Below are 26,318 nucleotides of genomic sequence, written 5' to 3' on the forward strand. Positions count from 1 at the left end.
GGACACAGTCACCCTAACTGCACTGACATTAGCCCTACGCCTCTCCCGGAGGGGGAGTAATGATCTCGGGGCAGCCGGGCACCGGCATCGGCGGGAGCACGGCCCTAGTGTGGACGCTGACGTAGTAAGCTGCCCTACGTCAATCTAGCATTGGACTGGCCTTGTCTACACTTGCAAGTTAAAGCGCATTAAATCAGCCCCGGGCACGCAAATAGCTCCCTGGATTTTGGGTAACGCAGAGAAGGAGAAGGGTTGGCTCGGTCCCAGGCTGAACGTACTGCCATGGGGAACAACTCGGTAATCGTGGGGTCTTCAGGCGAGCAGAGGAAGGACGACCATGAACCAACGGCTGAAAGCTGAAGCGAGGCAAAATGAGGCTGGAAATAAGGTGTGAATGTTCAGGGTGTGAGAACTACCCACTGGGGCAGGTCACTGAGGGGCGTGGTGGATTCTCCGTCACTTTGACAGCTTGTCTAGCTGGCCGATTTTTCCAGGAGAACCGCACGAGTTCAGACAGGGATTAATTGGGGGACGGCTGATGGCCTGAGTCATGCAAGGGAATCGGCACATGGGGCCTTGAAGCAATGGGAGCGGGCGGGCCATCGAGCGCCCTGGGGAACGCCAGCTCTTCACGAGAGCTCAGCTCGGCCTCAGCTGCACCGAGGCAGCCCCTGCTCAGGGAAGAGTCTGAAGTCTCTCAAAGAGATTGAGAACCCTGGTGCCAGGCGCTGCTGAGACCCCGACGGAGATCAGGGTCCCCTTGTGCCAGGTGCTGCCCAGACCCTTCGCCTGAGATCAGGGCCCGCACTGGGCCAGGCGCTGCACAGACCCTGACTGTGGTGCAGTCCCTACCCCGAAGAGCTCACACGCTGAATAGACACAGGGTGTGGAGGGGAAACTGAGGCACAGCGCGGGGACGCAACATGCCCAAGGTCAGAGGTAGAGTTTGGGAACGGAGCCCGGGCGTCCAGACTCCCAGTTGAATGCTGAAGCCTTTGGGCCAGGCTGCCATGCTCAGACTAGGCAGGGGGGGAGAGCGCCCTCTGCTGTGCCCTCTGGGGACAGTCGCCCCAAGGCCAAGGGGTTGCCCTGCCCCTCCTCCCTCCGGTGGGGGCTGGTGAACTGGCTGCCACCCCAGTCTGGGGAAGGGGATGCCCAGTAGCCATGGTTACAGGGACCTCCCACACACACATTCCCGGCTCTCTCCCAGGCCTGGGGGGGGGTTATGGAGATACAGCCCCCCCCCGCCCAACCCTTGTGTTGTATCCCATGTGTTCCAGCTGGTTGCTAAGCAACATGTGGTATGGCGATGGCAACCGTAACCGGGCAATGTGGGGTGGTTACCGGCCCAGTCGGGGAGGAGGGGCTGTGTCACATCAGACCCCCCCCATAAGAGAAGGATGGATGCTGTGTGAGTGCAGCCTACTATGGGTCTGACTTCCAGTACTGCTGCCCCCTGTAGGGGGATTCCCCATCCGCTCAGGTGTCCTGTCCTGGCTGCTGCGTACTGGGGGGGTGACCGGGGGAGGGGGAGCACTCAGCCCTGGCTTTTCTGGCTGTGTCAGGCATTGCTCCCCCCCCGCACCGCTGTGCCATAGACCAGCCAGGGCCTGTCCCTCCCCTTCACTCCCAGCCACTCCGCAGGCCCTCCTCTTTGGGGAGAGGGGGCTCCCCTCCGAGATCCACACCCCCCCGTCCATTCCCCTCAGCCCCCCCCCCGGGAGCCCTCCCCGGGCCTTATTCTGTATGGGGACCTCTGTAACGACGGGTGCGGGGGGCAGCATGTGGGGCTGAGCGGACCTAGGTGCCGGAGCGGCGGTGGGTGGGCGTGGGGGGCACCCCCTCGCGGGGGGGGGGACTGGCTGGCGCCGGGGGGGCCCTGACACCCGCTGCGCTGCAGGAGCGTGGCGGAGGAGAACGCCCGGCTGCAGGAGCTCATTGCGGAGGAGCTGGCCCAGGCCGAGCGCTGGCAGGGGCACTATGAGGGGCTGCTGGGGCGCCAGGCCCGGCTCCGCGCCCTGCTGCAGGCCCAGAGGTGAGACCCCCCCCCACCAGGTGTAGGGGGGGCCAGGCAGGGAACCTTGGCGGAGGAGGTGCGTGGGGGTGGAGCCTGTGCTGTGGTCCCTGGGGGGCAGGGAGGGCCAGGCCCTGGGCGTGCCCCCCCCCGCCTGATGCCCCCTTGTCCCCGCAGCCTGGAGTCGCTGGAGCAGGCCACCCGGGTGCTGCGGGAGGAGCTGGAGGAGGCTCAGGGCGCCTTGCGGGAGTGGCAAGAGCAGAACCGCCAGAGCCACATCCCCCAGTGGGTGAGAGCGCCACGGCAACCGGTGCCACGGCAACCGGCGTCACGGCAACCGGCGCCATGGCACCATGGGGACCAGCGCCATAGCAACCACGGGCCGGATTGGATGCCCCACCCCCCCCCGAGCCAGCCGGGCCCCTGCCCTGGGGCTGGATTGGCGCTGGTGCCCCCTGGGGGGCCAGGTCGCATGTGTCATTCCCGCGAGCCATCTGGTCTCCCTGGACAGGCCAGCAGCAGGGGGATGTGGCTTCAGACTGGCGAGCGGGGTAGTGGCTGGGCAGGGTTGGTGGGGGGGTCTGCATGGAGGCAAAGGCTGGGCTTGGCAGGAGGCTTAGCATGGGGCTAGGAGCCAGGTCCCCCCCCCCGCCCTGCTTTGCAACAGCAATTTCCCCTCATTGCCCAGCAGGAAAAAGAAAACCAGAGACTGGCTGAGACCATCCAAGAGCTGGAGGGAAAGGTGGGTCTGGGGGGTGGCGGCGGTCAGGACTGGGGTTCTATCCCCAGCTCTGTCACTGTCTGTGTGACCTTGGGCCTCAGTTTCCCCATATGGCCTTTGAGGTGCTCTGGGATCCACATCCGGATAGGGTCATTGTCCACAACTGGGGGCCTCCGTTCCTTGCGAGCGGGCGCCCTGCAGGTCCCACCCAGTCCTTCCCACTGCCATTATCCCCACCACCACCCGTGTGCTCACTGCCTGCCGCTCCCCACACAGGTCTCCAAGCAGAGAGAGTGGGAGAAGACCCACAAGCAGGCCCTGCAGCAGCTGCGGGTGCAGGAGGACGAGCTGCAGGTGAACTGGGGGGTGGAGGGGGAAGGTCTGAGGCTGGGGTGTGTCACTGAGTATGGGGGACAGCTGGGCAGAGACCGACTCCCCCGTGGACTCCTGGGGCAGGGAGGGGCAGGGAGAGCCCCTCCTCATACACACCAGCCCCCCACCCCATGATGCTCCCCCTGCACCCCAGAGTGAGGGCAGCTGGGGCACCAACAAAGAGACCCCCGCGCAGCTTGCCTCCTTCTCAGATCCCATCTAGGGAAACTGAGTCACAGAGGTGTGTTCCGTCCGGGTGGGACGATGGCTTCTGAACCATGGACGTCCACCCAGCCTGGGTCCACTGGGGAATCCAGACCCTACAGGAACTATTCCTGAGACACAAGGGAGTGTCTTGGGGGGGTCTCTGACAACCCTTCTCCCCAGCCATGGGCAGCAGCTCCTGTTGTGGGCGAGGGGAGTGGGGAACCCAACTGTTGGACAGGGGCTAAGGGAAACCCTGTGTTTTTCCTCTCCCACCAGAGGCACCTGTGGGACATGGAGGCCAAACGTCGGGCCAAGGCTGACAGGATCCGGGAGGTAAGGCCAGGCCCCAGCTCCGGGTCTCAGCACAGGCCCCTCACTCCTGTCCCACAGACCCCTGCTAGCCCAGCCCCTCTAGTCAGTTCATGCCTTCCCTGGAAGTCTCCTATTGCTTGGTTTGAGCAGGGGCATGACAGGCTCACAGTGTTTTCCAGATGGGATGGGACCAAAGAATTCCCTCACATCTTGGGCCAAGGGGCTGATCTCCTGGCCCTGCCCCCTCCTCCCTCCCCCAGCCCCAGTCAGCCCCCCTGCATCCTCCTCCCTCAACCTGTGCTCCCGTCACCTCCTCAGAATCACACACCCCAGCCTGTGCTCCCTAGAACCCCCTCCCAACCTTCCCCCTCTGCGCCCTGTTCCCCCCCCAGCCTGCAGTCTCCAGACCCATCCAGCTTTTCCCAGGGGCGCCCCTTTGTGGCGGTGGCTGGCTGGGGAGATCTGTGGGCTCAGGCCCAGCCCGGATGCCCCAGTGTTTTGTAGCTCTGAGGTGGCTGCCCCCACCCACAGCCTGGTCTGCACCCACCCCGCCCGGGTTGCCAGAGATCACCACAGCTCTCTGGTTGGTTTCACGGGCTGTAATTAACGAGCTGTGCCCTTCTGGGCCCAGAACCAAAGCCACATTCCTGTCTGGGGGTGGGGGTGGGTTTAGAAGCAGCGACACATGGAAGAGCTGAGTGGGACCATCCAGGGACTTTCTCGAAGAACCCAGGTACGTCCTGTCCTGTCCTGTCCTGTCCCACCCCCGGGTTTCAGGGAGCTTCATTTGGGTCAGAGCAATCCGCCTTATCCTGCAGGGCCCAGATCCTTCCTAGGCTCCTAACTTCCCCTGATTTTGGTGGAGGATCCTGAGCCTGGGAAAGCAGCTGGTTCCATGCTTGCAAAACCCAAATTCCTTCCTCTGCCAGAGAGAGTGGTCCTCCAGTGAGTGTGGGCTGGGCTGGGGACACTGGGGCCCTGTTCCCTGATGGGAGACCTTGGGCACAAGGGGGCCTTGATCTCAGTCGGGGTCTGGGCAGCGCCTGGCACAAGGGGGCCCTGATCTCAGTTGGGGTCTGGGCAGCACCGGGCACAAAGGGGCCCTGATCTCAGTCGGGATCTGGGCAGCGCCCGATTTCAGTGGGACCATCTCACCATAGAACCGTTAGCCTCTGGGTTGCCAGTGCGAATCCAGCGGGTGGTGGCTGGAAGCTGTTCCCATCTATGGTGTGGGATGAGCTCGCTGGGGCTCAGCCTAACACCGGAGCATCCTGTCACACGTACACACCAGCCCCATAGGCTGGGGACTGACTGGCCCACAGAGACCAAATTCCCCTCTGCCCGGGCTGGGGGTGGGGCTGTTGCAGCCAATCGGATTGTAACCAGGGTAGGGGCACGATCCTGTCCCTCCAAGGTCCTGCACAGGAATATCAGCTGCTGGGGTGATCTGGTGCTGGAGGCTCAGCAGGAGGCAGAGCTGTGAGTGATTGGCCACCCAAGGCTCCTTGTGACTGTACCAGCCTCTCCGGTGGGGGAGGGGGGCTGACAGGTAGCAATGGGCATCGCTTGCAGGGCCTGGGGCGGTTCTGGGGGCAGCCACTCGCGGGAGCTGTGAGATATTGTCAGCAAGTCGCAACCCCTCCTGCCTAGGATGGGGGTGGAGAGGGCTTGATTTTGGGGGGGGAGACCCTGATGTCATGGTCACCCCACCCCCAGGCCTCAGACACTGGTCACAGACGGTGGGGTAGCACCCTGGGGTGCCTGGGGTGGGGCTACGCTTGAGGAGGCAATGCCTGTAGCAACCCCCGCCCCCTGCTTCAGCCTGTGGCCCCCCGACCTCCAACACAGGCAGGGCCGAACAACAGAGGGACTGCCTGGACTAAGGGGACCCCAGGACTCAGACATGGCCCCTGGCTGGCGCTGGGTGGGGGGGCTCAGAGGGGGGGCCCGGGGATCCCAACGGGGGGGTGATGCCTGGGGCTCATCCCCCCTGGGGGGGAGAAGCTGCATTGTCATACCCCATTCCTTCCAGAGTATGGGGGTGTCTTGGGGGCACTAATGTTGTATTCTGCCTCAGCTTCCAAAGGAAGGCGCTATACAGACTCCCTGGGACCCCAGCCAGCAACCTCCTGTGGGAGGAGAGATTGCGTGACCAGACGGTATGGGGGAGACGGGGGGCAGGATTGGAGGGCTGTGGGCTCAGCTGTACTGGGTGTGGGGGGGTGTCAGAAGGCTGGGAGGAGGTGGGGGTCAGGCTGCGGGGGGCAAGGGGGCTAGTAGGAGACAGGGGCCAGTCTACAGGGAGATGGGGGAGGGGGAGGGGAGTGGAGACAGGGGGCCGTCTATGGGGAGGTATGGTTGGGCAGCAGGGGGGTGAGTGTTTCCAGTGGGGGGGTTGGATGCAGACAGCCAGTCTCTGAAGTTTGGGGGGCATATAGGGGGGCCATTTGGGCAAGGAACCCCACCGGGATGGGGATGCTGAATGGGGGTCCCCTCCCAGAAGCGCTTGCTGCCATTGGGCCCCTCACCCTGACTCCCTGTGAAGTGTGTGTGTGGGGGGGCTCCAACTCACTGGGTTTGCTGTTCCCCCCACAGGAGAAGCTGCTTTGTCAGGAGTCGGGGGCCTCAGGGCCAAGGGGGCGACTCCCCCTAAGGTGAGGAGCCCCAGCAACCATGGAGGGGCTGGGGGAGTTTGCGGGGGGGACCAGGGGGGATGAGGGGGACCAGGGCTCTGGAGCTGGGGGGCCAGGACCTGGGAGGACCTCTGGGGGAAGGGGTCTTTGGGGAGCGGGGGGGAGGGGTCTCTGGGGGGAGAGGACATGGGGACAGGGCAAGGGCGGTGTCTGGAAGGGTATGGGTCCAGGGGGGCAGGCCAGAGGAAGGTCTGTGTGTCTGGGGGGTGCATGGGGGTTCCCCCCAGGCCCCCATCTTATGCTGCCCCCCGTCTCCCCAGGCTGCGGCTGGCCGGGCAGCTGTTCTGGGCCCTGGCCAAGGCCCTGTTCTTGGCCCTGCTGGGCCCCCTGGTGCTGGGTCCCCTCTGTGCCCTGCTGTCACGCCAGCCCTGCCCCCCGCCCGCCGGACCCTGGCTCTACATGCGCCCCAAGGAGATGCGGCCCCCCTGAGCCATGCGGGGCTCAACGACAACTGCTAATAAACAAATAAACCACAGGAACTTGTCTCTGGGGTCATTTCCCCACCACCCAGCCCCCCAGATCAGACTCATGGGCCATCCATCCTGGGACCCCCCCGAGCTCCCAGATCAGACCCATGGACCAGCCTGGTCTCCCCCTCCTCCCTTGCTACCACCTCTGATGGGCCCATCTAGTCTGGTATCTGGTACCCTCTCCCACCCCAGCCAGTTCAGTGGCTCAACACCCTGCCAGCCCAAGGGGGCGGGGGGAAGTGGGTCAGGACATGGGGGCTGGTTCCCTGAATCCCAGGGAGCTGGGGTTCTTCTCTTGCCAAAGTGGCAGCTGCTGTTCAGAATCCCTCCCCCCCAGGAGGCAGATAAGCTAGTGTCAGGCTCCACAGCCCAGCAGCGAGGAGTTCCACAGGGACCATGGGATGAATTAGCAGCGCCACCTAGTGGTGCTGAAGGGATCTGCCTTTTAGTGAGGGGCAGAGCTAGGGAATCACATTCCCTTGGAAGGAACAATTGGGCACTTGGGGCTGGAGTAATTAATAATTGGTAATTAATAACCCCTAATTCAGAAAACTGTCCCCCTGGTCTCCAAGCCCCTACCAGTGATGAACTAACTGGCCCTCACAGCCAGGCTGCATTCGTGAGGCCATTATCCACGTTGTGTGGATGGAGAAACTGAGGCACAGAGCACACACTGATTAGAGCCAGGACTAGAACCCAGGAGTCCTGACTCCCAGCAATGCCCCTCCCCAAACATGACCCCACTCCCACAGCTGAGAGTGGAACCCAGGAGTTCTGGTTCCCAACCTCACCCCCTAGCTCTAACCACTAGACCTCACTCCCCTCCCCTCCCAGAGCCAGGAATAGAACCCAGGAGTCCTGGCTCCCAGCCCCGCACTCCCTGTAATTAATAATCCCCACCGGGCCCACAGGACTCATTAAATCCTTAAAAGACAATTAAGTCGTTAACTGGCAGGAAACCCTCCCCTAAGCCATCTCTGGTGGGACCCACATCCCCCCCCCCCCACCGTGCGTGCCCCACAGACCGGCCCTGGGGGTGTGGGAGCTGGCTGGGAGCCGGGGGGGCGTGGCGGAGGAGGGGCCCCAGGGGTCACGTGCTGCTCAGCTGGGGAAGGGGAAGTGGGGCTGGCGCAGTGGGGCAGGCAAAGAGGGCAGGTCCGGGCGCTCCCGGGACGTGGCGCTCCCCCGTGTCAGGTAACCCCCGGCCCCGGCCCAGAACAAGCCCAACCGCAGCTGGGCTGGACCCCCTCCAGCTTCTAGCCCCGGCGAACGGCCCCACGCCCACCCCAGAGGCGGCTGCATCTCCGCGCCGGGCTCGGGGAGCCTGTATAAACAGCCCCCGTGCCCCACCCCAGCGGCAGCTGCATCTCCGCCCCGGGCCGGGTCCCAGGGCTCAGGCCACTGCAAGGTATCTGCTGGGTAGCCCCCAGGGACCCCAGAATCCAGCCCCCCCCATCCAGCCCCACAGCGACAAAGGCTCTATGTGTTTGTGTGGGGTCAGCGCAAGGGGAAGGAGCCAGCTTGGCAGCCCCCAGAAACCGACTTTGTACAGCAGCAAGGAGAGACACCCCCCCCTCCGCAAAAACCCCGCCTGCTGTGGAAGGACCCCACTGTGGGGGGACAAAGCCCTGGAGCTGTGACCAGTTCAGCTCCACATCATTTTGGGGAAGAAGACCTTGGGGGTGGGGGGATGATCCAAGAATCGAATTGGGAGCCAGGACTCCTGGGTTCTGTCCCCAGCTCTGGGAGGGGAGTGGGGGCTAGTGGTTTGAGCAGAGGGGGGTGTCTGAGAGTCAGGACTCCTGGGTTCTGTCCCCAGCTCTGGGAGGGGTGTAGGGGCTAGTGGTTTGAGCAGGGGTGTCTGAGAGTCAGGACTCCTGGGTTCTGTCCCCAGCTCTGGGAGGGGAGTGGGGGCTAGTGGTTCGAGCAGAGGGGGGTGTCTGGGAGCTAGGACTCCTGGGTTCTGTCCCCAGCTCTGGGAGGGGAGTGGGGGCTAGTGGTTCGAGCAGAGGGGGGTGTCTGGGAGCTAGGACTCCTGGGTTCTGTCCCCAGCTCTGGGAGGGGAGTGGGGGCTAGTGGTTCGAGCAGAGGGGGGTGTCTGGGAGCTAGGACTCCTGGGTTCTGTCCCCAGCTCTGGGAGGGGAGTGGGGGCTAGTGGTTCGAGCAGGGGTGTCTGGGAGCTAGGACTCCTGGGTTCTGTCCCCAGCTCTGGGGTGGGGCACGGGTCCCCAAATAAACAGCCCCCCCTGCCCAGCGCTGAGATGCAACTGCCTCTGGGGCGGGGTACAGAATGGGATCACCCGCACTGGCTGAATGCCGGGCCCTGCCTGTGGCCTGCGTTGCTCTGTCCGGTCCCCTCCCCCCGAGCCGTTGGCACAGAAAGAGGAATTGGTCCGAGGAACTCGGGGTTGGGACTGGAGTGTGTGTGCTGGAACAGGGCCGCCCCCCCGTGCCTTCGGTTTGTGATACCGGCCCCTGGCGCGTCATCCCCGGAAGGACGTCGGCCCCACCGAGGGGCCCGGGGACAAGCCACACAAATGATTCAGGGCTGGAGGGGTGGGGGAGGGGGGGCAACGAGCCCCGGCCTGAGCTCCCCTCTGATTCTGGACACCTCCAGTTTGGAAGCCCCCTTCCCGGAGCCCAAGTCATGGACTAGCTGGGCACCCCTGGCTCACCCAGACATCAGTGGATGTGAGGAGCAGCTGGTGCATAGAACCCAGGAGTCCTGGCTCCCAGCCCTGCCCCTGGCTCTCACCCACCAGATCCCACTCCCCTCCCAGCCCCAGGAGTCCTGGGTCCCAGCTTCCCATCTAACCACTAGGCCCTCCCAACCCTCCAAGAGACCCCCCAGAGTCCTGGTTCCCAGCCTCTGCCTTGCTTTGACCCACCAGCCCCTCATCCCTGGCTGGGGATGCCCTGGTGGGAATTGGTTGTTTTTGTAGGGCAGGGGTGGGCAAACTACGACCCGGGGGCCACATCTGGCCCTTCAGAAGTTTTAATCTGGCCCTTGAGCTCCCGCTGGGGAGCACGGTCTGGTTTTTGCCCCGCTCTGAGCATGCTGTGGCTCTGCACGGCTCCCGGAAGCAGCGGCATGTCCCCTCGCTGGCCCCTATGTGTAGAGGCAGCCACGGGGCCCTATATGCTGCCCCGCCCCAAGCGCCGGCTCTGCAGCTTCCATTGGCCAGGAACTGCAGCCAATGGGAGCTGCAGAGGCATCACCTGTGGACGGGGCAGTGCGTAGAGCCGCCTGGCTGACCCTCCGCATAGGAGCCAGATGAGGGGAAACGCCGCTGTTTCTGGGAGCTGCTTGAGGTAAGCGCCACCCGGAGCCTGCACCCCTGACCCCCTCCTGCACCCCAACCCCCTGCCCTAGCCCTGATCCCCCTCCTGCCCTCTGAGCCTCTTGGTCCCAGCCCAGAGGACCCTCTTGCACCCCAACCTCTCATCCCCAGCCCCACCCCATCACCTGCACCTCCAGCTGGAGCTCTCACCCCCCTACACCCCAACCCCCTGCCCCAGTCCAGAGCCCCCTCCCACAACTTGAACTCCTCATTTCTGGCCCCACCTCAGAGCCCTCACCCTCTCACACCCCCCAATTTCATGAGCCTTCATGGCCCCCCCCCATACAATTTCCATACCCAGATGTGGGCCTCAGGCCAAAAAATTTTCCCACCCCTGTTGTAGGGCCGACATGCATGTGTGACTCGTGTGCGCCTCACGGTGGTACCTGTGTGCATTGCAGGGGCTGTTCCCCTCAGATCCGGCTTGGTGTCTTCCCCCCTCCCCAGGATGCTGCCCCTCTTCCTCCTGGCCGTGGCCCTGCCCCATGTGGCTGGGGGCGGCATCTCCTGCTATGATGATGCCGGGCAGCCCGTGGACTGGTGAGTTCCCCCCTTCCCCTATGTCAGCCCCCCCCAGCCCGTGTGACTTGTTCACCCCATAAAGGGACAGCGTGTGCCCCTGGGGCCCCGGAGTGGGGCTTAAATGAGGCGGGGGTGTCCCTGGTTCTCATAGCACATCTTTCCCCCCCCCCACCCCGAGCCACAGGCTGGGTGAGTGGGTATCGCAGTGAGCCATGGCATCCGTGCCAGGATACCCTTGCTCCTGGCATCAGGGGGAGGCACCGGGGCTCCCTGTGTATGGCTCCCCCACCCCCTAGGCAGGGTCTGGCCCCAAAGGGTTAAAAGGGTCTGGTTTCCCCCCAGGTTCCTGGCCTACAAGCTGCCCTGGCCCCGGCACAGCCCCCCGGCCGAAGGCATGCGTTACATGTACCAGGATGCCCGCTCCGGCGGCTGGGTGCCCGGCCACACCCTCATGAACAGCACCCAGAGCGCCGTGGGCAGGACCCTGCTGCAGCTCTACCAGGGGGCAAACAGGAGGGTGAGTTGGCAGGAGGGGGACAACTGGATCCGGGCTGCTGGGGGAGGGACAGTGCGGGGAGGGAGGAGCTGGGGATAAGCTGGGACAGACAAGGGGTCAGGGGAGGTGGAGCTGGGCAAAGGGGTGGGGAGGCTGTGTGGGGGGAGATGGGGCAGCCGGAGGGCAGAGCAGGGGCAGGGCAATGGGGGAGGCAGAAACTGGGGAGGGGGAAGTAGGTGAGAAGCTGGGGAAAGAAGGGGGCACTGAGGGTACGGGCAGGAGAGGGAGCAATGGCTGGGGGAGGGGCTGTGCTGTGGGAAGAGACAGTGGGGCAGGAGAGTGGGCAGTGGGGGGCACTGGGGCAGAGGGGCGGGGGAGGGGCAGTGGGGGGAACTGGGGCAGGGGAGTGGGCAAAGGGGTGGGGAAGGGGCAGTGGGGGGCACTGGGGCAGGGAAGTGGGGAGAGGGGTGGGGGGCCAGGGGGCAGCGGGGCAGGGCCTCCCAGAACTCAGCCCCCATTTCTGTTGCAGACGGAGGACACGGCCTATGTCCTGTACAACGACCAGCCCCCAAAGAACGTCCCCTCCTCCACCAGCCCTAGGGGGCACACCAAGGGTAACCCCCTCTGCCCCCCGCCACGACCAGCCTGAGCCCAGCCGCCCCCAGGGGGGCCCAGAGCAGCTCTGGGCAGCACCTCCCCATGCTGGGGAGGCAGCGAGTCTGCCCCAAGGGAGGGAGAGAGACAAGGGACTGCCCCAGACAGCGACCCTGGCTCCCAGAGGGGAGTGGGGGCTGGTGGTTAGAGCGGGGTGTGAGGGGGGTCTGGGAGCCAGGACTCCTGGGTTCTTTCCCCAGCTCCAGGAGGGGAGTGGGGTCTAGTGTTTAGAGCCGAGGGGGGTGGAGGGGGGAGGCTGGGAGCCAGGACTTCTGGGTTCTCTCCCTGGCCATCTGGACCCTGACTCTCCTCCCTTGTGTCCCCGTCTCCCAGGCGTGGTCCTGCTGGACAGAGCCCAGGGCTTCTGGCTGCTGCACAGCACCCCCCACTACCCGCCCCCTGTGACGGAGACCTACGCCTGGCCCCACAGCGGCCTGCACAACGGCCAGTCCTTCCTGTGCGTCACCTTCCCCTATGCCCAGTTCAAGGAGATCGGTAGGTGCTCCATCTGCCCGGACGCCTGGGTCCTCTCCCAGCCCGGGGTGGGGAGTGGGGTCTAGTGGTTAGAGCAGGGGCTGGGAGCTGGGACTCTTGGGTTCTATCCTGGATTTGAGTGGGAAGTAGGGGTCTAGTGGCTATAGCCGCAGGGGAGCGGGGAGCCAGGACTCCTGGGTTCTATCCCAGCTCTGTCAGGGGAGTGGGGTCTAGTAGTGGCTACAGCTGCGGGGGAGGGGAGAGCCAGGACTCCTGGGTTCTATCCCAGCTCTGTCAGGGGAGTGGGGTCTAGTAGTGGCTACAGCTGCAGGGGAGGGGAGAGCCAGGACTCCTGGGTTCTATCCCAGCTCTGGGGACTGACTCTGTGTCTACCCTAGTGAGGGTGCAGCCTAGTCGTGGCAGAGTGACCCCCGCCCCTGTGTGCCCCCCCCACCCCCCATGACTCAGCGGGGCTCACTCTCCATGGCTTGTTGCTGGGGCAGAGTCTGTGATGGGGGCACCTGGGGCTGGGCTGAGCCCTGGCCAACCCGTTTCACCCGGGGAGGGGGGGCTGCAGGTCTTGTCCCGCTGCCCCCCAACGCCCCCTCCCCCATCTCACTCTAGGCACCCAGCTGAGGTTCGACGACCCCGCGGTGTTCGATGCCCGGGTGCAGGGGGCCTTCGCCCAGGCCCTGCCCGACCTGCACCTGGCCTCCGAGATGCAGCATGTGCGGGAGCCCCCCTGGAACCGCAGCGTGGCCCTGACCTCGCTGGGGGGGCGTCGCTTCCTGAGCCTGGCCAAGTTCCGGCTCTTCCACGACGGTGAGAACAGGGGCGGGGGGAGCCGTGTTACGGGGCGGGGGGAGTATCTGGGGACTGGCAGGTCCCAGACCCACACTCATGCATGGGGGGGGATAAACCCCAACCCCCCCCATGGCCTTATAACCGCCCCAAGTGGTGCTACCCCCCCAACACCTTGGCTGCCCCAGATCTCTACTCCAGCTGGCTCCCCCTGGGGTCTTCTACCCCCCAACCTTCCATCTTCCCTCTGATGTGTTCCCCCCAGATCAGCCCCACAGTGCCTCTGACTCCCCGCCCCCATTTCCCCTCCCTCCAGCTTGCTAACCCCTCCCCTGCTCTTTGCCCCCTAGATCTCTACTCCGGCTGGGTGGCCCAGGCACTCTCCAGTGACCTCTACGTCCAGTTCTGGCCCAACTCGCGGGGTGTCCTGCCCTCCAACTGCTCGGGGCCCTACCGGGTCTATAACATCGAGGAGCTGGGCTTCCCAGCCCCGGGGCCCGACTTCCCAGCCACTGTCGACCACTCCAAGTGGTGCGTGAGCACCGAGAGCACACCCGGCTGGGCCTGCGTGGGCGACATGAACCGCAACCTGGAGGAGGAGCAGCGGGGAGGGGGGACCCTGTGCCAGCAGGATCCGGCCGTCTGGAAATCCTATTATGCCCTGGTGCAGAAGTATAGCAAGTGCTAGAAGGGGAGCGGGGTCTAGTGGGTAGAGCCGGGATGGGGAGTCAGGAGTCCTGGGTTCTCTGCCCTGGTGACTCTCTGGGGGACCTTGAGCACTTCATTTGCTGGTTCAGTGCCTCAGTTTCCCCATCAGTGATGTAGGGACAATTGCACTTACCTACCTCTCTGGGGCTGTGGGGCAGAGTGGATTCAATGGTGTCTGCAAAGCTGGGGGGGTCTCCATGCCCCTGTATAAATGCAGCCACTGCACTGGTTCTTTCAATAATAATCTCCTGATTTCTAAGTCAGTCTTGCAATTTTCTTGGCCCGACACCTGATGGTGGTGCTCTGGGGGCAGCCAGAACTGGGGCAGGGGGACATCCCTTCAATAACCTAGGGGTGCTAGAGGAGAGAGGTCAGTGCCAACCAGGGACAGAGGACATCTGGGTTCAACTCTCTGCGCTGCCTTCCTGCCTCAGTTTCCCCAAGGGAATAGCCCTTCCTTACAGCGGGGTGTGTGTGAGAATGGATGTTGTACAGGCCAGGAGCTGCCCAGACACTAGGGTGACTTGGATGTGATCAGTGAGTCCCCGGCCCAGCAAGGGGAGGAGTTTAGGGGGTCCCACTCTGCCCCAAGAGGCAATCAGGGCAGGGTCGGGGGGGAAGGAGGGTTCCCAGGGTCACCTGCAGGCTGCTGCTGTGGAAAGTTTCAGCACCAGTGAGGCTGGGGGGCCCAGTCATGGGCCCTGATACTAGCCAGGATCCGCTGGGGAGGGCAAATCTCTGCTTTGGTTAACAGTGAAGGTGGCGGGGGGGCTGTTGACATTGACCGGACCCCTGAGGTAGATTCCCATCCCCATACATCCCCCAGCTATCTGTCCATCCCCAGGCCCAACCCTGCAGTGCCTGGCGCTGGGTGCTTGCCTGTTGCTGGGCTGCGTGCCTCAGTTTCCCTCCCCTGGCTTCTCCATCCCAGTGCCCTGCCCTCAGTTAGTGTCTATTTAGTGTTAATGTTGTTCTCCCTGGGGAGGGGAGGTTGGAGCATCCCTCACCCCCCCCAGCCCCGGGTAAGCAGGGGGTCGGAGTGGAGCCTGGGGTGCGACAAGGGAGTGGGCCCAGGGCAGGTTATTCCATCAGTGCCCACGAGGGGGAGTGTTGAACCTTCCTCTGCAACCCCTCGTCCTCGCCACTGCGGGAGGTGGGATGCCAGGGTAGATGGGCCCATGGGTCTGATCTGGGGTGGATCTCTTCCGACCAGCCGGCTGGCCTGTCCCCAGTAGCCCCACCGGGAGTGGCCCAGGCTTGCAGGGCAGCCGAACGCTCCAGTCCCTATGGCCGGCGTTCGGGGTGGCTCTGGGCGTGTCTGTCAGTGGGGTGAGGGCGTGTATGGGGATTGTGGGGTGTGTTGCCTACAAGCTGTGTGTATCTGTGGCGGAGTGCATGGGACTCTGTGTTGGTGTTGCAGGGTGTGGGGGTTGCGGTGTGTGGGTTGGACTGTGCAGGCTGTGTGCAGGGTGTGTGTTTGGGGTGGGGTGAGGGGGGTCCCCAATGGAGTGTGTGTGTCTTGGGCTGTTTGGTGGGAGTGTTGTGGGGAGTGTGGGTGTTGTGTGTGTGTGTGTGGGGGGGGGCATCATGTCTTTACAATCTCTGCCAGCAGGGGGCGCCCTGTGCTCCGGTCTCTCCTCGCCCCCCCCGCCCCCCCCCCCGCCGCCGCCCCTTGCCCAAGCTGCTGCCTTGAGATCTGCTGTCGAAGGTCCCGTTTGGCTTCCCGTGTTTTGATAGGGCCTACTCTTCCCCCAAGGCTCAACAGGGGTCCTTGGTGGGGGCGCAGCGGTGTCATCATCCCTGCCTAGTCCCTGTCAGGCTGAGCCCGCAGCCCCCCCCGACCTGTGTCTTCCCCCCCCTCCATCGGGCCATGGGGCGGATCCAGCCCCACCGGCCATGGGAGGGAATGGGAAACCAGGCTGGGCTGCCCACTGGGCCCTGCTAGTACCCCCAGAGGAGGGGTGTGATCTCACTGCTCCCCTGCTACAAGCCACTGACACCCCAACAAGAGTGGGGGGGCCCTGCCCACCTCCTGCAGCCTGGGACAGGGGGCAATCGCCGCCTGTCTGCCCCAGGCCTCAGTCAGAGGCTGGGCAAAGGGCCCCGGCCCCAACCTCTAGGGCAGGAAACAGCAGCACCAGAGGTTTTGGGGGTGGGGGTGGAGAACTCTGGGACCCCTGGGGAAGGGGGGCTGGGACAGACTCTGGCCTGTCAGAGGTGGCAGAGTCCAGAACCCGGCCGGGTCACAGGGCAGAAATGAGTTTGCTGGATGGTGCCCAAAGGTCCTAGGGGGCAGGTGCCCCCGTCACAGAACCGCCAGCTGGACCAAGACCCCCCGCCGCCCCCTGGCAGGGGGAAATGGGACTGTCTGTGTTACCTAAGAGCCCAGGGGGCTGCAGGTCAGGGTTGAGGGGCACCTGCAGAAGTGGGGGGGTGGGCAGCCCAGGGCTGGGTTAGCAGGGGGCTGCGGGTCAGGAATGAGGGGCACCGGCAGAGCTACAGCAGTTCGCGCCCCCCCACCCCCCATGGATGGGGAAGGTTCTGCCAGCGGCCCCCCAGGGCTGCTATCTCCCCCCATCCTTCAGAACCTTCCCCATCGTAGGCTGCAGCCAAGGGGGCACAGACTTCTGGCCCCGGCCCCCGGCTCCGGCCCCGCCTCTGGGGGTGGGAGCTTGGGCTGGGATTCTAGGAACTGGCCAGAGCCTCATGGGGAGGGAAGAGACGCCCTACCCCCGCCCCCCCACTTACTGCTAGACCTTCCCTCCCAGGGAAGGAACCCAGGAGTCCTGCCTCCCACCCCCTTCTCCACCCCCTCCCCTCCCAAGGAACCCAGGAGTTCTGCCTCCCAACCCCCTTCCCTGCCCAAGCTGCATACGCAGGTAATGGGGGGGGGGGCGGGCACTATAAATAGGCAGCCTGGGAACATGATGTCCCAGCTGGGAGCCGCATTACACAACTCGCCTGCCCTGACCCAGCTGGCGCCAGGGGGGTGGGGGTGGGGGTGCAACCCAGCTTCCTTCCCCTTCAGTCCCACCCCCTTTCTAACCACTAGGCCCCTTCCTCCAGATCCAGGGATAGAACTTCAGTCCAAGCCCCCCTGATATAACCACTAGCCCCCACTCCCCTGCTAGAGCTGGGAACAGAACCCAGGAGTCCTGGCTCCCAGCCACCCCCCCACCCCCGCTCTAACCACCAGCTCCACTCCCCAGGTCCCATGAGCGCTTCCCTGATGGGCACCTTCCCAAACCATCCCCTCCCTGGCCAAGCGCCGCCAGCCATGGTGGGTGGGGGCTGGGCTGGCTCCGATACTTCCCAGCTCAGCCCAGCCACTGGCCCATTGAGCCCCCTGGAAGAAAGCCCACCCCCACCCATCCTATGAGGAGCCAGCCCTCCTGACGTTTTAATCCGGCCCTCGAGCTCCAGCCAGGGAGCGGGGTTGGGGGTTTGCGCTGCACGGCTCCCGGAAGCAGCGGCATGTCCCCGCTCTGGCTCCTACGCATAGGGGCAGCCAGGGGGCTCCGCACGCTGCCCCTATCCCAAGCGTGGCCCCCACAGCTCCCATTGGCTGGGTTCATTAACATCTGGAGGAGAGATCCCCCCATCATGCCGCGTTTCCCTGCTTTTCTGGTCCCAGAGTTCCCTGTGGTTCTTGCCTTGGAAGCGCCGTTCTCCATTCTGGATGCTCATGGAGATGCCTCCTTGTCCCCTCCTCGATGCAAATGAGGCCAGGGGAGTTTCCTTAATCCCGTCCCCCTTATCCTAGGGGTTTAGGGGGGTCTCCCACGGCCTTGGCACTGCTTTTTGTCAGTCTTTCTTCTGATCGGTTTTGGTTCAAGCAGAGGCGGGGGGGGGGGGTGAGGGGAAGGTCTTTTGTGAGTCAAGACGGGCTGAGTCCTGCGCCCTGGTTCCCCAAGAACACAGAGCTGCAAGGTAACAAGCCCCCCGCGCCCGCCAGGGGTCCTCCTGCGGCCTTGGCTGGTCCCGCCTGATTATGTAACTGGATCCAGGCCCCCAGGCTGAGCAGCTGGGCTGGGGCCAGGCCCTTACATAACAGTCTCCGGCTTGCGTAACCTCCTTCCCCGCCCCCTGGATCCCTTTCCTCCGGGCCTGGGTGTGGGGCCCGCTGGGAGGGAGGGGGCAGCATGTGTGCAGATCAGGCCCCTGGGGTCACCGCTCTGTGCCTCTCTCCCAGCCTGACCCCTTGATGTCACCTAGGGGGTGCATCTCCTCCCCTACCCCCCCATGGGGCTGCTGCCTGCCCCCAGATTGGAGCCAGTACCCCTTAGAGGAGAAAGACCCCATGTGCCATTCCCTGCCCCCTCAGCTAGCCAGTCCCTCCCCTCAAGTGTGTCCTGATGCCGGTTGTTGAGAGACCACAGTATAACACACACACACAGAGCAAAGATCGAGATATGGGACTCACAGACACACCCCTCCCAGACTCTCAAAATGGGGCAAAGGGCCAGGTGCCAAAATACAGTGTAGGACAAACACTCCCCCTCTACGCACTCACACACGCTCTGCCCACTCACCACTTGCCGCAGCTCGGGCAAAGGGCTTGTGCTAAATTCACGAGCTGCACAAAGCCACCCCTCGCACTGCACACAAACACCTGACTCCTGCACACCACCACCAACACACACACACACACACACACACACAATGGCTCACATGCCCCCCTGCACTCCCAATGCACAACACTCAGAATACCCTCAGACCTCGTAAACTGTGTCACTCCCACATACAAAGATACCCTCGGCAACAAACACACTGTACAGCCACTCCCTCCAACACCCACACCCTGTACACAGCTCGCACACACACACACTCACTCACACCCCCTCCCCTGTACGCTGTATACTTCCACATAAAGCCACACTTCCCTTACACACGCACACACCGCCCTCATACACCCTGGCCCACTCAATGGACACACATGCAGCCCATACGCACTGTGTGTCCACTTTGCAACACACACTCAGGCACACACGTGTGTGCATACACACACACACAGCATACACACGGTGGTTTGCTGAGACTGGTTCCTAGAAGGACAAAATGAAACGTAACCAGCAAAGATCCCAAGGGCGATGGACACGGGCCAGGAGGCAGCTTAGGGGAGGACGGATCGGGGGGCAGAAGGTGGCTTGGCTGGGGGGGACAGGGTCATTCGGGGTCGCGGAGAGCAGGCCCTGGCCCCGCTCCCAAGGGGGCGGGTTTGAAATCACCTGCGTGTTTAAGCAAAGAGGCAGCCTGGGTTAGTGGCCAATGCACCCGGCTGGGCCTCAGGGCACCGGGATTCTCGCCCCAGCTCTGGGAGGGCAGTGGGGGCTACTAGCTGGAGGTTGGAGGATGGGAGTCAGGACTCCTGGGTTCTAGTCCCAGTTCTGCCACTGACCTTAGGCAAGTCCCTTTCCTTCCCTGTGCCTCAGTGTCCCCTCCCAACCTATGCAGATGGCGAGCTCTCTGGGGCAGGGTCTGCCGCTGCAGCACCCGCCATGGTGGGGCCCCGAGCTCAGCTGGGGGGCCTCTAGGCATTGCCGTAATTCACCTAAGGAGCAGGACTCCATCAGGCCCCCTTGGTCGGGTCCCCCGGCTCCAGGCATCTGCCGGATCCTGCCCCAGTTATTCCGGGCCCTTTGACATCAGTGGGTTGCCATGGCAGCGTCTGGTTGCCACAAGCTCCGGCCCAGAGGAGAGGACTGTTACTATGGTGAGAAAACGGGGATGCCGGAGGTAGGGGCTGGGTGGGTGGCGAGCTAGGGATAGAAACCAGGAGTCCTGAATCCCAGCCGCCCCCCCACTCGCCCCCCTAGACCCCCCCACTCCCCTCCCAGAGCTGGTGAGAGACCCAGGAGTCCTGAATCCCAGCCGCCCCCCCACTCGCCCCCCTAGACCCTCCCCCACTCCCCTCCCAGAGCTGGTGAGAGACCCAGAAGTCCTGACTCCCAGATCTGGGAGGGGAGTGGGGTCTGGGGGTTGTGTGTGTGTGTGTGTGGGGGGGGGGGGGTTCTGGGAGCCAGGACTCCTGGGTTCTATCCTCAGTTCTGGAAGGGGAGTGGGGTCTGGGGGTTGTGTGTGTGTGTGTAGGGGGGGGTTCTGGGAGCCAGGACTCCTGGGTTCTATCCCCAGTTCTGGGAGGGGAGTGGGGGCTAGGGGTTAGAGCGGGGGGGCGGGCTGGGAGCCAGGACTATCCCCGGCTTGACTGGGAGGGGAGAGGGGTCTAATGGCTGGGGACCAGGACGCCTGGGTTCCACGTCGGGCTCTGGGAGGCGGGGGGGGGGGCCCACTGGCTTGGAGCCAGGGGTCCTGGGGGTGCCCCTCAGTGGCTCTGCCACCCCCCTTCTTAGCCCGGCTCCCCCGGAGCATCCCAGCCCGTTGCCAGGGGGCTGTCCCTGTTGCCATGGCGCGCGGTTGCCAGGGGGACGGGAGGGGGGAGGGCGGCGGTGACGTCCCGGGGTTACCCGAGGTGAGGCTGGGACCCGGGCTGAACTTGGCACAAATAGGGGCCGGAGCGGGCGGGCGCGGCAGACGCGGAGGCAGCGGCGAAGGGGCGCCGGGCCCTACTGCAGCGTAGCGACCGCCGGGCGGGAGGACTCGGAGCAGCGCCCAGCCCCGGCGCGGGAGAGGGGGCTGCGGGCGCCACCGGGACGCCGGGGGGACACGGGCACCGTCCGCACCGACACCTGCGTGAGTGGGGAAGGGGCTGTGTGTGTGTGTCTGCGGGTGGGGGCTGGGGGGGCGTGCATGGCTCTGGGTGTGTGCAGAAGTGTGTGTGCAAACATGTCTGGCTCCGGGTGTGTGCAGAAGTGTGTGTGCAAACATGCCTGGCTCTGTGTGTGCATGTGTGTCACAGCTCTGGGTGTGTGTGTGTAGCTGTGTGTCTGTCTCTGTGTGTCCGGGCGTGGGGGTGTGTGTATGGCTCTGTGTGTGTGTGTGTGCAATTGTGTGTGTGCAAACATGCCTGGCTCCGTGTGTGTGCATGTGTGTCACGGCTCTGGGTGTGTGTGTGTAGCTGTGTGTCTGTCTCTGTGTGTCCGGGCGTGGGGGGTGTGTGTGTGTGCATGGCTCTGTGTGTGTGTGTGCGTGCAATTGTGTGTGTGCAAACATGCCTGGCTCCGTGTGTGTGCATGTGTGTCACGGCTCTGGGTGTGTGTGTGTAGCTGTGTGTCTGTCTCTGTGTGTCCGGGCGTGTGTGTGTGTGTGTGCAATTGTGTGTGTGCAAACATGCCTGGCTCTGTGTGTGTGTCACGGCTCTGGGTGTGTGCCTAGCTCTGGGTGTGCTCGTAAGCCTGACTTTGTGTGTGTAGCTATGTCTGTGAGCGTGCGCACGGCTCTCTGTGTGTTTCTCTCTGTGTACGCAAAGCTCCGTGTGATTGTGTGTGCTGGTGTGGCTCTAGGTGTTACTATGCTTCCTTAACTTTGTGGGTGTTTTATTATTCGTTTGCATTTCTGGCTGCCTACGCGTGTCTATGTTCATGTGGTGGGGTGTGTTTGCAGGTCTGTGTGTGTAGAGGGATGTGGTATTTGTGAGGGCATGGTAACATGGCTTTGTGTGTATGACTACATGTTTAGCATGTGTGTATTTGTGGTCTCTATGTGTGTAGCTTTGTTCTTTGAATCCCTCTATACTTTGCATTTGGGCTTGTGTGTCTAGAGGGGTTGTGTATTTGTTGGGCTATTGTATGTGGGTTTCTTTGCAGGTGTAATGTATTGTGTGTGTGTGCAGATGGGGGTGTTGATGTGGCATGGATGGCGAGGTGTTTGTATAGGCATTTTGTGGCTGAGAGTGCAGCTTCCTAGCTCTGTGTGTGTAGATGTGGGTGTGTACACTTGTGTGTTAACCGTTTACATATACAGGTGTGTGTACATGTTTGTGCCAGTGTGTTTCTGCGTGGGGTATATGTCCATATATGGGTGTGCAGAAATGGTGGTATATTTGTATACTTGTATGTGTGTTCACATAGATGTGTGTGTTTTGTGTTTGCATATGTGGCTGTGTGTATTTTGTGCTTGTGTGTACAGCTGGGTGCATTTATATGACTATTTCTTTGCATTCCTGTTTGTGTGCTTAGAAGGATTTGTGTATTTGTGTATTTGTGCGTGAGACTGTGTGTAGTATATAAATAGTGGTGTGCATTTCTTTGCAGCTGTGTTTGTGTGACTGTGTGTGTTTGTAAGAGTGCATGCCTGTATGGATGTGTGTGTGTGTGTGTAAATGTGTATCGTTGTGTACATTTATTTCAATTTGTGTGGATATATATATGTGTAAACAAGTGTGATTGTGTGTGCTTGTGTGCTAGAGGTATGTGTGTGTGATTATGTGTACCTCTGTGTATGTGATTGTGTTTCTGGCTGGTTGTGTGCGATTGTGTGGCTGGCTCTGTGTGTGTGATTGTGATTGTGTGGCTGGCTGGCTGTGTTTCTGGCTGTGTGTGATTCTGGGTGCGATTGCTTCACTTTCTCTTTCCTAAATAAAATATCAACCACCCCCCCATCTCTGGTCCCCGGAAAATTAACCCCTTCATGGCTTGTGCAGTTTTGTGCAATGCCCCCCCCACCCCCTGTAGCAGCCAAAAATAGCAGCTGGTTCAGAGCAAGTTTGTTTATCCTGTTGGGGGGGGGGAAGGGCAGCACGTCCTGTCCCAGGGCTGGAATGTTCCCAGTGAAGGGCGGGGGGGACGGGGGAGGTCACGGGGGGGGGTCTGAATTGCCTGGAGCAGGGACAGCAGGTCTGGGATGAGGGATTGGGCCCCCAGCCCAGGCTTTGGGGGAGGGGAGGATGTCAGGGCTTGATTCTGAGCTCAGCCCCCCACAGGGGTTTTACACAACTGTGAGTCCCCCGGCTGTGCGCTGCACAATACACAGCAGGCCAGAGCAGGGAGGAGTCCCAGAGTGAGGCCTGCCTGCGCCAGAGGGTGGGTGGGGTGAGGCCTGGCGGATCTATCCCTGTTCATGTAAGCATGTGTGTGCGGCGGTGGGGGGGGGTGCATCTGTTACGAGGGTTGTGTATGTCTGTGTGACCGTATGGGACAGTGTTAGAGTGTGACTATGTGTTGTGTTTGAGAGAGAGGTGAGGTGCTGTTGATCTGTGTGGGTTGTGTTAGGCTGATTTGTGTTTTGTGTGTGTGTGATTGTGATTGTGTGTGGGAGTATGTGCATGCACTTACCTGGGTGTGGAGCCCAAACCCTACTCCAAAGAGCTCCCAACCTGAGAGACAAGGGGGGAGGAGGCCAGGGGGGCAGGAGGAGCTGTGCAGTCCCATAAGTGACATTTATGCAAATTACATATGGACTTAATTTGGACATATAAAATAATTTACTGTGACAGGGTCGGGTCAGATGGCTATAGGAGAGTAATTTTTTTTTTTTTTTTTTTGCGGCATTCCTCAGCTTGGCCGTTTTTCTGAACCCACAGTCCAGGTCGACTCCTCCTGTGTCTGACCAGGAGTTGGGAGGTTTGGGGGGAACCCGGGCCCGCCCTCTATTCCGGGTTCCAGCCCAGGGCCCTGGGGAATGCAGCTGTCTAGAGTGCCTCCTGGAACAGCTGTGCAACAGATACAACTCCCTGGGCTACTTCCCCATGGCCTCCTCCCAACACCTTCTTTATCCTCACCACAGGACCTTCCTCCTGGTGTCTGATAATGCTTGTACACCTCAGTCCTCCAACAGTCGGCGTTCTCACTCTCAGCTCCTAGCGCCTCAGAGAAGGCAGATATATTAGCCCCAGGCTAAGTAGGTCCCTTTTCCCCGGGGTAAGGTAACAGGGAAGGTTCCAGAATAATCAGGAACCTTCTGGAGACAATGAAGACAGACAGGCTGATTAGAACACCTGCAGCCAATCAAGAATCTGCTAGAATCAATTAAGGCAGGGTAATCAGGGTACCTGGGTTTTAAAAAGGAGCTCACTTTGGTTTGTGGTGTGCGTGTGAGGAGCTGGGAGCAAGAGGCACGAGGAGCTGAGAGTGAGAACGAGAACGTGGACTGTTGGAGGACTGAGGAGTACAAGCATGATCAGACACCAGGAGGAAGGTCCTGTGGTGAGGATAAAGAAGTCGTTGGGAGGAGGCCATGGGGAAGTAGCCCAGGGAGTTGTCGCCGTCGCACAGCTGTTCCAGGAGGCACTCTAAACAGCTGCATCCCACAGGGCCCTGGGCTGGAACCCGGAGTAGAGGGCGGGCCCGGGTTCCCCCCAAACCTCCCAACTCCTGGTCAGACACAGGAGGAGTCGACCTGGACTGCGGGTTCAGAAAAACGGCCAAGCTGAGGGCTGCCGTGAAGCTCCAAGGCGAGCAAATCCGCCAAGAAGCGCAAGACCCACCAAGGGAGAGCAGGAACTTTGTCACATTACTTATGCCACAAACTTCAGCTTCCGGCCAAGTGTGCGCACGCACACACAACACACACACAACACACACACACACCGGCAGATACACCCCCACTAGTACAGCTACACTCACTGTCGCCCACCCAGATACAGTCACAAGTGTGCGTTCACAAGCACAGAGACTGTCACACACACACACGTTGTCTCACACGCCAGTGCCTGCTCACCAACACTTGCACACGCCCTCTTGCACACCCACAGGGACGTCCGCCACGTTCCCCTCCCATCAGCCTCCGGGCATCGCCTGCCACACGCTAACCCCCCGCCTTTCCCCCCCGCAGCCGGGTGCGGCCTGTCCCCTGGCGCCATGAGCTCATCCCCAGAGGAGCCACCTCGCCCGCCCTCGCCAGGCCCAGCCAAGCTCTGCATCGCCGGGTCCTGCTTCGCCGAGGATCCCCCGTCCCTGCTGACGGGCAGCGGGCTGCTGGCGGGGGGGCCCAGGCCCCAGGACCCGGCCAGCGCCACCCGGCGCAAGCGGGAGTTCACCCCGGAGGAGAAGAAGGACGACGGCTACTGGGACAAGCGCAAGAAGAACAACGAGGCGGCCAAGCGCTCGCGGGAGAAGCGGCGCGTCAACGACCTGGCGCTGGAGAGCCGGGTGCTGGCCCTGCTGGAGGAGAACGCCCGGCTCAAGGCCGAGCTCCTGGCCCTCAAGTTCCGCTTCAGCCTCGTCCGCGAGCCGGCCGAGCCCCCACGGCCGGCTGCAGCGCCCGCCCCCTACCTGTACCCGCTGGGCCCCGAGCCCCTGCCACCGCCACGCTGTGGCCACCCCTTCCAGCCGGAGCTGGGCGCAGGGTACTCCGAGGACTCCGGGTTCTCCACGCCCGGCAGCTCCAGCATGGGCAGCCCTGTCTTCTTTGAGGAGCGGGACGGGTTCGAGGGGCACTGCCTGGTGCCCGAGGCCCCCGGGGAGGCTGGGGAGGCAGGCCGGGGGGGGCGCTACGACCCGGCGGGGGATGCCATCAAGAGCCTGCCCCACAAGCTGCGCTTCAAGATGGCTGGGGGGCCCGAGGAGATGGGGGGCGAGGCCCAGGCCCCCTATGCCCCGTCGCCACCCGCCGGCGACTGGCGGGGGGGCGCTGCCGGAGGGGAGGACCAAACGAATGGGGCATCAGGGGTGGGGGCTGCGTCGTTTGGGGGGTGCTACGGCACTGGGGGGTCGTCCCCCCTCCAACTCCAGGAGCCCGGGTACCAGACGGAGAACGGTGCCCTCCGGAGCCAGCTGGCATCACTGTCGGCTGAGGTGGCTCAGTTGAAGAAGTTCTTCTCCGAACAGATCCTGGTCAAGATGAACTGAGGGGTGCTGCGGGGGGGAGGGAAGGGGGTGGCTGGGAGCAGGTGTGGGTTATCATCTCCCCGCCCTAGGGCCCTTCCCCCCATGTTAATTTACCCCCTCCCCATGTATATTTGTACAGATTTCTGCCCCTTGGGGCGCGTGGGAGGTTTTTCTATCATGTATCCATTGCCGGAGACTTTTAAAATAATAAACATGTTTCTTGGGGGATGCACCCCTGTTTGTTTGGGTGGCTCCCCCAAGATCCTAAGGAGCACAGACAAGATCAGACCTGGGGGCCCATCTACCCCGGTCTCCCTCCTTCCTGGCCACCCTGGATCAGAGCCGTGGGCCCATCTACCCCGGTCTCCCTCCTTCCCCTCCTCCGCCATGTGCAGCTGGGAGTGATCTGACATCCCTCACAGATGCTTGCCCCTCCCACAGCCCCGGGTGCTGTGGCTGGATTTGAACCCTGATCCCACCTCCCTCCCCCTCTAACCCCGCATGGTAGCAGCATGGCACCAACGCCAAACACCGCCCTGCCACTGGGCTCGCACACCCTGAGATGCAGCCGCTGCTGGGGTGGGGCCCAGGGGCTGCTTAGACTAGGATCCCCCCCCAGGGTCAGCTGATGGCCCAAGACGCTCCACCTCTCCGGCCCTGATCTCAGAGTCGCAGCATGCTGGGGCTTGGGTCCCCGCCTGCCCCGGCCCCCTGGCGTTTGTAACTGGGCCTTTGCCCTGCAAGGCAGGCTCAACACCATCCAGCCGGGCCATCTCCGACCCGTGCGCTGCAAACTTCTCTGCACACTGGGGCACCGCCCCGTCCCTTGCTTCGTGCCCTGCCCTGGCACCAGGTGGCAGGACCTGTTGC

General features: G+C 62.8%; 3 protein-coding genes across 4 annotated transcripts; all 3 read left to right on the top strand.

The window, feature by feature from the left end:
* Window positions 1-1,296: 1,296 nt before the first annotated feature.
* On the top strand, window positions 1,297-6,794 carry LOC311510464 (uncharacterized protein; the record flags this gene model as incomplete). Its single annotated transcript, XM_084610126.1, has 11 exons — window positions 1,297-1,331; window positions 1,901-2,035; window positions 2,192-2,303; window positions 2,646-2,756; window positions 3,012-3,089; window positions 3,591-3,647; window positions 4,300-4,359; window positions 5,041-5,105; window positions 5,704-5,785; window positions 6,222-6,280; window positions 6,580-6,794. 11 exons carry the CDS (start codon window positions 1,297-1,299, stop codon window positions 6,746-6,748), a joined length of 963 nt encoding a protein of 320 aa, XP_084466252.1. The 3' UTR covers window positions 6,749-6,794.
* A 1,095-nt stretch (window positions 6,795-7,889) lies between these two features.
* Window positions 7,890-14,044, top strand: DNASE2 (deoxyribonuclease 2, lysosomal). Of its 2 annotated transcripts, none has more exons than XM_084610861.1 (7): window positions 7,890-7,983; window positions 10,532-10,670; window positions 10,995-11,169; window positions 11,678-11,762; window positions 12,136-12,297; window positions 12,901-13,098; window positions 13,428-14,044. In XM_084610861.1, the coding sequence occupies exons 2-7, from the start codon at window positions 10,579-10,581 to the stop codon at window positions 13,763-13,765; spliced, it is 1,050 nt and encodes a 349-aa protein (XP_084466987.1). In that variant the 5' UTR covers window positions 7,890-7,983; window positions 10,532-10,578; the 3' UTR covers window positions 13,766-14,044. The 2 variants fall into 2 exon arrangements, with proteins under 2 accessions (XP_084466987.1, XP_084466988.1); XM_084610862.1 differs by having other exon boundaries at window positions 7,907-7,983; window positions 10,474-10,670.
* Window positions 14,045-19,442: 5,398 nt separating this feature from the next.
* Window positions 19,443-25,720, top strand: LOC311510333 (uncharacterized protein). The gene is made up of 3 exons (XM_084609922.1): window positions 19,443-19,498; window positions 20,292-20,475; window positions 24,454-25,720. Exons 1-3 carry the CDS (start codon window positions 19,496-19,498, stop codon window positions 25,467-25,469), a joined length of 1,203 nt encoding a protein of 400 aa, XP_084466048.1. The 5' UTR covers window positions 19,443-19,495; the 3' UTR covers window positions 25,470-25,720.
* Window positions 25,721-26,318: the final 598 nt, after the last annotated feature.

The sequence above is a fragment of the Lepidochelys olivacea genome (genome assembly GCF_965140295.1).
Source record: "Lepidochelys olivacea isolate rLepOli2 genome assembly, chromosome: 20".
Classification (NCBI taxonomy): domain Eukaryota; kingdom Metazoa; phylum Chordata; order Testudines; family Cheloniidae; genus Lepidochelys; species Lepidochelys olivacea.